Source organism: Drosophila ananassae, chromosome XL (assembly GCF_017639315.1).
Source record: "Drosophila ananassae strain 14024-0371.13 chromosome XL, ASM1763931v2, whole genome shotgun sequence".
Classification (NCBI taxonomy): domain Eukaryota; kingdom Metazoa; phylum Arthropoda; class Insecta; order Diptera; family Drosophilidae; genus Drosophila; species Drosophila ananassae.
Genome location: NC_057931.1, coordinates 2763649 through 2776689, shown reverse-complemented (window position 1 = coordinate 2776689; position 13041 = coordinate 2763649). Strand labels below are relative to the sequence as shown.

General features: G+C 40.6%; 1 protein-coding gene across 16 annotated transcripts in view; it reads right to left on the bottom strand.

Moving 5' to 3' along the window:
• Nucleotides 1-13041, bottom strand: part of LOC6504024 (small conductance calcium-activated potassium channel protein) — a 71771-nt gene that overhangs the window by 48609 nt on the left and 10121 nt on the right. For 12 of the 16 annotated variants that reach the window (XM_044717154.1, XM_044717140.1, XM_044717151.1 and 9 more), the window contains exons 2-3: nt 9273-10577; nt 6413-6514 (exon numbers count right to left, since the gene is read on the bottom strand). In XM_044717154.1, coding sequence (XP_044573089.1) covers nt 6413-6514; nt 9273-10577 — 1407 coding nt within the window. Of the gene's footprint in view, nt 1-3673; nt 4946-6412; nt 6515-9272; nt 10578-13041 lie in introns of those variants that run through there. The other 4 variants (XM_044717153.1, XM_044717147.1, XM_044717146.1 and 1 more) reach the window with 2 other exon arrangements.

The window sequence follows — 13041 nt, the reverse complement described above, 5'->3', positions numbered from 1 at the left end:
GCATGTGATCTAAATCTGAACCTTGACACCTTGAAGTTGGTTACGGTAGAAAACTTAGAGAATGTTAAAAACAGTAATGATGTTAGTGATGAAGAGAAAATAATTAGTGATGTTGATGTTAATAAGGTTAGTGGTGAAAGTCGGATAATAAGCAAAGAGGTAATAGTTAGTCATGAACCAAAGATTAGAAATGCAGTTAGGTTTCGAGAAGCAACGGAAGTTGACATAAACATAGTGGAAAAGGAACTGTTGAATATTGATATTGAAGATGAATCTGTAGAATACAAAATTGGTGAACAAGTGGATTATAAGGTTAGACAGCAATTTATGAAAATTATAGAAAATTTTTATGTTAATAAACAAAGACCAAAGGAACCAGAGGTTAAGTGTGAAATAAAGCTGAGGTTGGATGATTCAAAACCTTTTAGCAGTTCTCCGAGACGGTTAGCCTATACAGAGAAAGAAAAGTTACAGAGCATATTAGACGAGTATTTAAAAGAGGGAATTATTAGGCCGAGTGAGTCAGAATATGCATCTCCAATAGTGTTAGTTAAGAAAAAAACAGGTGATTTGCGATTATGTGTGGATTACAGGAAGCTTAATAAGACAATGATTAAAGATAATTATCCATTACCCTTAATTGATGATTTATTGGACACATTAGTAAATAAAACTATATTCTCCAAATTAGATCTTAAACATGGATACTTTCATGTGTTTGTTGAGAATGAATCAATTAAATATACTTCATTTATGACGCCGCTAGGGCAGTTTGAATTCATGCGGATGCCAATGGGCTTAAAAAACGCACCGGCGGTGTTTCAAAGATTTATCAATAAAATTTTTGCAGACATGATAAGAGAAGGAAAAGTGGTTATATACATGGACGATATTATGATCGCGAGTAAAGAAATTGAAGAACATTTGAGTGTACTTAAAGAAGTTTTTGAAAGATTAGCAAGAAACAAATTAGAACTAAGAATGGATAAATGCGAGTTTCTACAAGCGAGTGTTCAATACTTAGGCTTTTTGGTGTCGAGTGAAGGAATACAAGCAAATGATAAAGGAATTGAAGCCATCAGAGATTTTCCAGTCCCCAACAAAGTGCATGGAGTTAGAAGCTTTTTAGGATTGTGTTCATATTTTAGAAGATTTATAAAGGATTTTTCGAGGATTGCAAAACCATTATATGAATTGTTGAAAAAAGATAGCGAATTTGTGTTTGGAGAAAAAGAGTTAGATTGTTTTGAAATGCTAAAAAAGAAGCTCATAGAAGCACCGGTACTAGGTTTATATTATTATAAGGATGAGGTGGAACTACATACAGACGCAAGTGCACATGGTTTTGGTGCGGTATTATTACAGAGGAAAGAGGATAAGAAATTGCATCCTATATTTTATTTTTCGAAAGCTACAACGAAAGATGAGGCAAAATATCATAGCTTTGAGCTTGAAACGTTAGCCATTATTTATGCTCTACGAAGATTCCGAATATATGTGCAAGGTAGACGGTTTAGAATTGTTACTGATTGTAATTCATTGACGTTGACGTTGAACAGAATAGAACTTAACCCGCGTATTGCGAGGTGGGCGTTAGAGTTACTCGAGTATGACTTTGAGTTAGTTCATAAGTCGGGAAAGCTTATGCAACATGTAGATGCCTTAAGTAGGAATACTAACATATGTGTAGTAGAAACAGTGAGTTTTGAAGACAATTTAGTTATATGTCAAGCGAAAGATGAAAAGTTAAAGAAAATTAGAATGAGGTTAGAAAAAGAAGATGATAAAATGTTTGAGATGAGAAATGGAGTAATTTATAGGAAAGCGAATGATGGAAAATTGTTGTTTTATGTTCCAGAGGAAATGGAAGACAAGATACTGTATAAATATCACAATGAGTTAGGTCATTTAGGTAGAGATAAGGTTATGGATGCAATTGTTAGGACGTATTGGTTTGCAAATATGAAAGAGAAAGTTGTTAGACATATTGATAACTGTTTGAGGTGTGTAGCGTTTTCACCGAAATCAGGAAAAGAAGAAGGATTTTTACACAGCATTCCGAAAGGGAGTGTACCATTCGAGATTATACATATTGATCACTATGGGCCAGTGGATAAGGGAAGGGCAAATAAACATCTTTTTGTTGTCATAGACGGGTTTACAAAATATGTTAGGTTATATGCAACAAAAACAACAAACACAAAAGAAGTTATTATAGCATTGAAAGACTATTTTAGATCATATAGTAGACCGACTTGTATCGTTTCGGATAGGGGCAGTTGTTTTACATCTGAAGATTTTCAGAAATTTCTCGAAGATTATAATGTTAAGCACGTAAAAATAGCAACAGGGTCACCTCAAGCTAATGGTCAAGTGGAAAGAATCAATCGAATAATAGGACCAATGATAGCGAAATTGGCAGACTCAGAAAAGGGATTGCATTGGGATACAGTTATTGAAGATGTTGAGTTTTCATTAAACAATACAAAGCAGAGAAGCATTGCGCAAATGCCGAGCAAAATGTTATTTGGAATCGCTCAAAAAGGAAAAATTATAGATGAATTAAGGCAAAAGTTAGAAGAAATAGATGATACCGATAATGTTAGAAATTTAGACGAAATTAGGACAAAAGGAACAGAGTGTCAAACAAAGTTGCAGAAAGACAATGAAAGAAATTACAATGAGAAAAAGAAAGCAAGTTCAGAATATAAGGTAGGTGACTATATCGTGGTTAAGAATTTTGATTGTACTGTTGGCGTTGCAAGAAAGTTAATACCCAAACATAAGGGTCCATTCGTAATAGACAAAAGTTTAGGAAATGATAGGTATTTAATTAAAGATGTTGAAGGTTTTCAATTGTCACGTATTCCATATCAAGGTGTTTGGAGTAGTCAGAACATTAAACATTGGATAGGTAAACGAAGATAAAGCTCAAATATCATGTAAATTATTGTAAATAAATAACTAATAGTATCTAAGTCAAATAGATGTAAGAATCAATTGTAAAATATCACAAGATCAGGGGATCTTTAAATGTCAGGACGGCCGAATTGTAGCAGGATTGCTACAGAATGTATATATGTATGTATTGCTATTAACGAGAAGTGTATATAAGTGTATAAGTGTATAACGGTAAACTGTTGTTAGTATAAGTCGGTGTTGTTGCTTGTTGTCGGTTCTGGCTCTCTCTCTCTCTCTTGTGCTCTCATCGCTCTCATGCTCTTTCAGCGAATTATGAGGGTTGATGCAGATCGCGTGGGATGAGAGCGGAGTCAGTCGAACACCAGCAGCGATCCGAAGCGGACATATTTTAATAAATAAAACAAAGCGAAATATAGCCGGCAAAGGTGTTCTTCTTCGGGGAATATTTATTATAACCCTACAATATTTACCTGGCTGTCATACTAGGCGAATACGTAATTTTTGTCCAACACATTACGCATACGTCATGTTGGCCGAAATGTGAAATGTTTTGTAACAGAAACAGATTTTACTTGCATTTCAAGATATTTTATGTTTATTATTATTAAATTTAGTAAAGTTTTGATTGAGAATTCCGCTTAACCGCTGCAACAGGGCGTATACGTAATTCTGGCTCAAGATATTACTCATACGCCAAGTAAGCCAGTTGTAATTAAATAATTTATTGAAATTTCTCTCAGTGTTGGCTTACCAGAATGGGCCTTTCGTTGGCGTAGGACAGCTTGCGTGTGTTGCGCAGCGTCTCCAGCCAGAGGGAGTTCCTGCGGGCGGCACTGGTGGCGCCACCGCCGACGCTGCCCGTTCGCGTCATAATTGCCGCCGCGGCGCTCAGCGGCGTTGGCATCGATGCCGGGTGCGGCAGCGGCACCGGCAGCGGCTGCGACAGCGGCGTCAGCGTTCGCCTCAACTGGGGCGAGGGGGAGGGCGATTGCGATTGCGAAACACTGGCCGACACCGAGGGAGTTGGCGAGTGGGAGGGGGAGTTGGTGGCGCTGCCCGATGGCGTTGATGACGTCGAAAAGACGGCCGGTAACGGTGACATTATCTGGGGGGGCGTGGCCGCAACGGGTGGCGGTGGCAAGGGTGGCAAGGGGGTGGTGGCACTGGCCGGGGAGAGGCATTTCTGGTAGAGAGCGCCCTGGTTGCAATCGTTCTCCATGCAGGAGGCCGGCGACATGCTCCACTGCTACCTCGTATTAAAAGATCGCTTCGGATCCCAAAAAAAAAAAAAAACAGTCAAAAAAAATAGGATAGAGTTCTCCGCCTCTACTTTCCAGGCACTTGTTTTTTCCAGGCTTTTATAGACCGTCTATCACTTTATTTCAAATGGGTCTGGAATTGTCTGGAAATTCACAAAAATCAGCAATTTCAGCATTTTGGGAAAACAATTGACAGAAATGTGCTTTCGGCAATTTTTTAATAATTTTCACACGCGTGTTTTTCTTTTTTTTTGTTTTTGGCACTCGTACACACGAAAAAAAATGCGAATAAATTATTAGAGAATGAGGACGATCCGAACCGCTGCTGACGAATAACCAATGGGCTTTGATTTGATTTTGATTTTGATGTGGATTCGAACTCGTTGTTGGGGGGATTATTTCGGGCCGACTTTCGACTGCGTAATTGTCCAAAATGTAAACAGAACTGGCCAGACGAGAACGGGAACGGGAAGCAGACACAATTCAGCATTTCCACAAACCGTTCGCCATTATCCGATCGACGAAAAAGACGGTCTACAGAGAGGGACGGCGGACCAGAGCAGAAGATCTTAATAGATTTTTCAAAAGATTCTATATGGAAGCTGGGGCAGATCGAGAGCTATATCCCTTCCGACGACAGAGACGGAGACGCACAAATGGCCGGCACACCGAACAATTTTATTTATATTCCAATCTGGTGCGCTCCTGACTTTTACGCTATTTGGCTTATGTTCTTGTTTTTGCTTTTATTTCTGTGCGGTTCCGCCAATTCAACGGAACCAAGAAGAAAATAAGTGCAGGATGGACAAGGGAAACGAATAAGGGATATCCTTGAAATAAATCATTTACAGGGTATTAAAAATTCATTATTTTAGACATCTTTCTTGGTCTAGAAAGTGTAAAAAATACCACCTCGATTTAAGTAATTTTTATTATTTATTATTTTGTGAACCATCATACCCTAGAAATACCCTCTAAATGGAAACAAACTCTATCAGCACGCGTCGCTGCTCGCCTGGATCGCGTGGATCGAGTGGAATGTGGAATCCAAGTGGAAAACAAACGGCAGCAGGTGGATACTCACAGAGAGAGAGTGCCACAGTTTTCACACATACATAGAGAGAGAGAGAGAGAGAGAAAGCGGAAAATGGAGAGAACACCTGATCATCGTCGACGTCATGGAAATGAAAATTCTGCAGCTCTTGGCGGGGAAATTTTAAATGCTTCCTGCTTGCCACTTAATTGCTGGGAAGAGAGAGACACTCAAGGGTATCGAATAGAGGAGTACCCTAGATAACTATTTAAGAGATATTACATAATATTTTATAGAGTATAGAGCCCCATATTTCATAAATCTTAATTAAAATATTCATAAAACTTAATACCTAGTAATATTACTAATATAGATTATTATTTTTTGTAATTGCTTAAATATTTTTACCATAAACATTTGTTTTCAGTGCAGTACAAACAATAGCAAACCGGTGCAAAGAAAAGGGGGGGAACACACTTTCAGCTACATCTTACCTGCTGCGATAAATCATCGCTTTATGTTTCTAATTAGGGGTGGTATGCATATATATGGTATATTATTTATATATTTTTATATACGGAACTACGGAACTACGAGTCTACAAAATTCTACATTCGGAGCATACAGAAGCATGTTTTATTTTTTTTTAGAGGGGGGATGCGGATGTGGAAGTAGGGGATGCGGATGCGGATGCGGAAGTTCAAAACTCGAGCTACAAGCGGCCAAAAATAAATGCTCAGCATTTTTGTAGAGCATTCCAACGTTTTTTTTTTAAGGTATTTTTCTTTTTGTTAAAAATTGTTTGGTTTTTAGTGAGCTTTCTAAGGGGGGTTTTGGTTAAAAAAAGGACATGGACGCAGTGCGAACTAGGAAAAAATATGTAACGAAACGAAGGCCCATTTCTTAGAGCATTTAGCATTTTAGCAATTTAGCATTATAATTATTTTTTATTTAATTTTTTTTTTTTTTGGTATTAAAAAGAAAACTACTTGACCGCTTTGGGGGGCGGGGTGCCATTGAAATTTAATTTGGTTTTTTGTTTGTTTTTTTATTTTTTGGAACTACAAGCTTGGTTTTTTGTTTCTTTCATTCTAAAATATATTATATATTTATGTACACATTAAAAAAACCAAAAAAATATACATTTTTGGGGAGTTTGTTTCAGTTTGTTTGCAATTTGAATTTAAATACTAAATACCATTTTGGAGCATTGGAGCGTTTCGTTAGTGGCCTCGGTAAAAGCCCTTCGGAGGCGCAACTTTCGGCTTTCGGACAAGGTGCGAGGCATTAGAAGAACGCCCTGGAGAAAATTGCGAGAGTTGATGCGATAGCGATTAGTACAGAGATCAGATTTAGTTAAGATCAGTAGTTTTGTAGTCAGAGTGTTGGTTAGTTAGTTAGTTAGTTGCTAAGCTAGTTCAGGGAGTAATCGAAGGAGTAGAGACATAGGATCGTTGGAAAGTCAGATGGATAGCAGCGATATTACATATAGTTATACATCTATTGAAATTAGATATCGACTTAAGTATCAGGGGGTGCAATGTGTTTTGTTAGTCTAAATTATTTAAATCAATCACTTTTCTCCTTATAATTCTCAACATGTTCTAGCTTTTGAAGCCAGAAGAGCCAGCTCTTCAAAACACACTGCTCCCAGAAACATGGTTAATATGAAAAAATATATAGATTATTTCAAAGACACAATCGCAACTACATAGATTTTAGTTCTATTTATTAAATATACATGAAATTATGAAAGTTCCTCTACAAATAGTTTTTTTATGAAATTATGAAAAGTTCAAATTTAATGAAGGGGTTTCGGGTTCGACTCCTGGTTTGGAAAGTTTATTGCCTGTTGCATAATTAAAAGGGCGAAGCTTTTCACTAATTTCCGTTAAAAAAATTATAGTTTTTCAACAAAAAAAAGGGGAAAAAGGGAAAATAAAAGACAATTGAAAACTTGAAATAAGTTAGAGCTTTTGCATTTTCACCCTTTGGCGCCACCATCCCCCCACTAGCTCGGAAAATGAGCTTTCCTGTAAGCTGAAAGGCCAAAGCTTTTCGGTAAATTGCATATAAAATTGTCTCATTTTTATTACAGTTAAATGTGGCTTGAAAGCTTTTGGCTATTTGCATGAGAAATGCGGCAGAAACTGTTAATTACACTGAGAGAATTTATTTCTTTTTCAAATTTTCATTTAAGATAAATTCAAATTAAGAAACAAGGTGAGACTAAGATGGAAACTTGGCATTAAAAGTAATGGTATTTAAATTGAAAACTTCTTACAGTGTATTAGATCCTACTATCTCCCTCCAGCTTTACCGTTAGTTTTCAAAAATCCCAACAAAGCCAAAAAGCTTTCCGTTTTGTGGCCCAAAGCTTCCCTAAGTGTTTTCTCCCCTTGGCCCTTTTTTTTTTTTGGTGGTAGGGACCGAGTATCCCCGACAGACAGACAGCCCAACGCAATTATCTATAAAAACTGAGAAAGTGGGCGGGGCCGTGCGGCAATGGGGGGCGGGGCATAGCGTAAAAAAAAAAAACAGAAAAAAAACAGAAAAAATTGAAGAAAAACGCGACGGCAAATGTCAAAGAGTGAAAAAATGCATCAATCATGGTAAGGTCACTACCACTACCAGCAACAAGAAAGCGATATTATATTATATTTTTTCTTCCTATCTATATTGAGATATATACACCTACGGAACGGGGAGATATTTATGGCGGAAAAGGCCAGACATTCGGGCCCAAATTGATATTAATTATAATTATATTCGGGCGGGGCAGGGGCGAGATGAAAGATACGGCTAGGATAGATAGGGTCTAGGAGTCTAGGAATTTCCGAACCTCGATTGCCACATGAATAATCAATTTACCAAAGTCTACTTGGGAAATGGAAGGAAGAAAATTGCCTAATTACGTTTTTTTCTCTTCCATTTTCCGTCCTAATTTTTCTTCTTTTGGAAAATGCTCTTTTTCGACCAGTGGCCACCTACGGCAACTTATCCCACCTCGATCTTATCGCGTGTAAACAAAATTTTTTAATTATGCCTAAAACCCCAACAAAACAAAAAAAGAAAACAACAACAGAAAACAACAAAAATTAAATGAATTGAAATAACAAGCGAGCGAGGAACTGAAGGTGGCAAGCGAACAACAAATGAACAAAATAATTGTTGAGCCAACGCGGCGTATGAGCAATATTGATTTTCGCTAATTGGATTTTAGCGCGCGAAAAACGTTAAATGGACTGGACTGGACTGGCAACTTGGCTCGAAATAAATTTAATAAAAACAACAACTAAACCAGCCGAAAAACAAGACGGAAAATGTAAGAAAATAAATACCGGATCCGAAGCTATTTTATGATTATTAGAAAACATCTATGAAATAAATAAAGAAATCCGAACTGAACATAAAAACTGGAGAGAAGAGAAATAAGGCCAAGAGGCAATTGCGGCAAGTTTATGGCCAAAATGAATTATGGCTTAATGGCTTAAATGGTTTAAAAAAAACGAGAGGAATGCGAGACCTACTATAAGAAATTGTTGTTCTCAAAAGGCTATTCGTTAATTTCTTTACAATTTATAATTAAAAATAAATAATTATTAAAATTTCTAGAGATTTAAAATATAATTATTGTTAAATTTAATCAAGATTTTAAACTCTGAATAATAGTTTTTAAGATAATATTTTACATGATTTTAATCTTAATTGAAGAATATTAATTGTAAGAGACTCCCTCTTGAGTTCCGAACAGCTTTTTGATGAAAATATTGAGCTACAAATACATCCAATGTGCGATTGTGGCTACAGGACATCGAATGTTACGGGTTTCATGGAATATATATGGATATACTCAGGTATATATGTTCTATATATATTGTATTCTTATACATAGTGGGTGGTACATAAAAGGTCTGTGTACACTGAGGTCTAGGGTTACAGAAAAGGACTCCCTTCCTGGCTATGTACAAAAGAGTGGGTATTTTGGGGCTTGAGAGATAGACTTAATGTTCCGGGTCTGGATATATCCTAGGGCTATGTAGGGCTATGCAACTGACCTGCTTGAAGGGCCGCATTCCGCCGTTGATCCTCAGGGAGTCCGCCGCAATGCCGGCTATTCCGTCCGTGGTGCTCTCCCGGAGCTGCTTCAGCGAGACGTTCGGAACGGTGTGCGAGTGGGAGGAGCCGTAGGCGGAGTGGGGGCCGCAGCAGATGGCCGTGCTGCTCGACTCCGGCTGGGAGCTCTGCCGTATTATCCGGGAGCCGTTCGTCGGCGACGAGGTGATCAGAACGGGCGGCACCTGTTGCTGTTGCAGGTGCTGCTGTTGCAGGTAGTGCTGATGGTGCTGCTGCTGCTGCAGCTGGTACTGGTGCGGCTGCAGCTGGTACTGCTGCTGCTGCTGCTGCTGCTGTTGCTGCTGCTGCTGCTGCTGCAGTGCCGTGTTGGAGATACATATGGCCATGGAGTTGGAGAGATTGCCCTGCTGGAAGGCACTTTTAACGCTGTCCCGCGACGCCGATCGATCGATGCCGACCGTCGTGGAGAGGGGCGTGGTGGAAGCCCGGCGGCTGCAGTTCCGGCACGCCCGGCACCGACTCGGCGCACTCGGCGGTATGCTGGAGGCCAGGTTCTGGTACGAGGACGTACCCAGATTCGGATGACTGTGCGAGGAGCCGGGGCCGGGACCGGGGCCGGATCCGGGGCCACTGGCCATGTCGCCGGGCTTCAAACTTAAATTCATAATTGATATGGTCGGTTGCTTGGTCGATGGATTCATTGTATCCGGATTTGTATTCGTATTCGTATTATTGGTCTGACTATGCGTCTGAGTCTGATTTTGGGTTTGAGCCAGCGCCTGGGTCTGGGACTGGGTCTGGCTCTGATTCTGGTTCTGGCCGAGACCCGTGCCCGGACTGCGGCTGTGCTCTTGGTCCTCTTCTTGGTGTACTTCAATGTCAGGCACTATGCTGTTCCGTATCAGTCCCTGCTCCACGTCCTCGTCCTGCGGATGCCGCATGCTCTCCTCCGATCCCATCCTGCCGCCGGGCGTCTGGTGCGATTGCGACTGCTGCGGACTGGTCAGGTAGGTGGACGTGCGATCCTGGCGCATCAGTGTCGGCTTGCTGGCCACGCCCCCCGATCCGGAGCCGGAGGCAGAGCCGGAGCAGGACACCGATACGGACACGGAGCCCATCGAGGAGGAGGCGGTGGGTCCATTCGCCGAGCTGCTCTTCACCTGCCGGAGCAGGGCTGTCCGGGGGCCGCCCTTGCCGGGATTGGGGTTGCTCACCAGCAGCGAGTCCGTCTCCTCGGAGCTCACGTACCCGGAGTTGGAGGCGTCGTTGAGCTTCTGAATTGACATCTGGAACGAAGGACACAGAAACACATCAGTTTAGTAAAATAAATCGAAGGAGAAGCGGAAGGACTTCTTTGAAAGCAACTCCTTTTTTTTGGCAACTGACTTGTCCATAACTTGACCATTTCTCATCCGATTCCTAAGCGGAGTGTCTTAAAAGATTCGTGGATCGATTCTCCGCAAATCTGCATCAAAACATGGAAACAAAATTTTCGACCCCCATTTTTCGATTTTTTCTGGGGGATCCCCTTCGGAAATCCACGAAATCCGGTATCCCGTCTATAGGCCATCTTTGGGAGGCTATATCTCGGCCGATATTGGTCCGATTCCTAAGCGGAGTGTCTTAAAAGATTTGTGGATCGATTCTCCGCAAATCTGCATCAAAACATGGAAACGAAATTTTCGAACCCCATTTTTTACATTTTTCTGGGGGATCCCCTTCGGAAATCCACGAAATCCGGTATCCCGCCTATAGGCCATCTTTGGGAAGCTATATCTCGGCCGATATTGGTCCGATTCTTGAGCGGAGTGTCTTAAAAGATTCGTGGATCGATTCTCCGCAAGTCTGCATTAAAACATGGAATCAAAATTTTCGACCCCCATTTTTCAAATTTTTCTGGGGGATCCCCTTCGGAAAGCAAGGAAATCCGGTATCCCGCCTATAGGCCATCTTTGGGAAGCTATATCTCGGCCGATATTGGCCCGATTCTCAAGCGGAGTACCTTAAAAGATTCGTGGATCGATTCTCCGCAAATCTGCATCAAAATATGAAAACAAAATTTTCGACCCCCATTTTTCAAATTTTTCTGGGGAATCCCCTTCGGAAAGTGGCACCATCGGGAATTCCTGATATGTAGCCAGTTGGGGAGGCTATATCTCGGCTGATACCTATCGATTCTGAAGTTCAATGCCTAGATTTGACTTTTCTGCCGAAAAACATCTGTAATAAAATGATTGTTGGCACTGCAACTCAATTTAAAGATTTGGAAACTCTTTTTGCTTTATTTTGCCAGAAAGTGAAGCGCAGGCCCTGAAAACCATTTTAATGTACACTGCATTAATAATTCTTGGCATTCGGAATTCACGTAGTTTTTCCATATTTGTTGGCAAAACAAAACAGCGCCAGTAGCTCGTTAATAAAATATAAGGGCGCAGCCCACACGGCGTATGAGTGATGAACGTCATAAATGCCTTAAGCTTTACAAAATGGGGAAGAGCGTTTTGCTGGCGAGGAAAAGGAATGAGAGCCACAATAAAACGTGATTACATTAAATGGAAATAAACGCTTCTAGCTCATTTAATTTTTTAAACTAAAGCGCCGGAGGGGATCTGCAAGAAAAACAACTTTCCTCCGGCCGGAAAAACAATTTTCCAGCGGCGTTTCAAAGTGAAGAGAAAACTGCGTTCCAAAGTGAATTCCACAGAAAGGAAAGACCACAAGTAGGGAATAATAAAGTAAAAAACATATTGGCTGAGAAGGACTTGCGTCGTGGGGGAACAAAAGGCTTAGGAAAGCCATAAAGAAAATTGGAAAATAAAAGGAAAACCCAGACGGGTTCGGAAAGCTGTGACAAAGCTTTCGGAAAGAAAGGAAAACTATTGAAGCGACCAACCGAGTGGCCAGTGGTCAGTGTCCAGTGGCCAGTGGCCAGTGTCCAGTGGCCGGTGACTAAGAACTGATAAGCCACAAAAGCTTCCAAGTCAGCCAGCGTGGCAGCCACATGTGGCACTAACATGTGGCAGCGGCTCTAAGTGGGAAAAGCTCGTTGACCGCAAGCTAGAGAGGGGGGTAAGAGAGGGGAAAAATACTACACCACCCTGCCCTGCCTTAGTGAAGGGACAAAAATTTTGAAACAACTTTCCAAAATGTTACAAAATAAAAATCAATAATTTAGCTATAAATACAAGGCGAGAATTTTAAATTATGCAGAGGAAGTTATGCAGGGGTTCATAAAAAAGCCAAGGGGGTACACAGAGAGAAACTTCAGAGGCTATCAAATATAATGAAATGTGTAGACTGAGACTGCGTACTAATTCATCTAAAAAAAGTTAAAAAAAAGTAATATTCATACCCGATACTTCCCAGAAAAGATTAAGTTTATCAGAACCTAGTGTATTGTTTGTTTCTCCCAGTGTAGCCATAGTTTGGGGGTAAATGTTTGGGTTAAAAAGGACATTCCAGAGAGGGCAAGACTGGGAACAAGACTGAAAATGTGAAAATTTGAACACCTGCAGAGCAATGAGCTCTAACTGCCTTGGACCTCAACCACCACCACCACCACTTGCCACCACTAGCAGAGACATTGTGGTGCAGCACATATGCACACATATAGGTGGGATACAAACAGACATATATATAGAAATCCATTATATGTTTGCATGTCGAGCGTGCCGCTAATAATAGTTGAATAGTTGGGGGGCCCAGAATATATCCCAGAATACCAGAAAAGAACCGGGCACGGGCACGGGC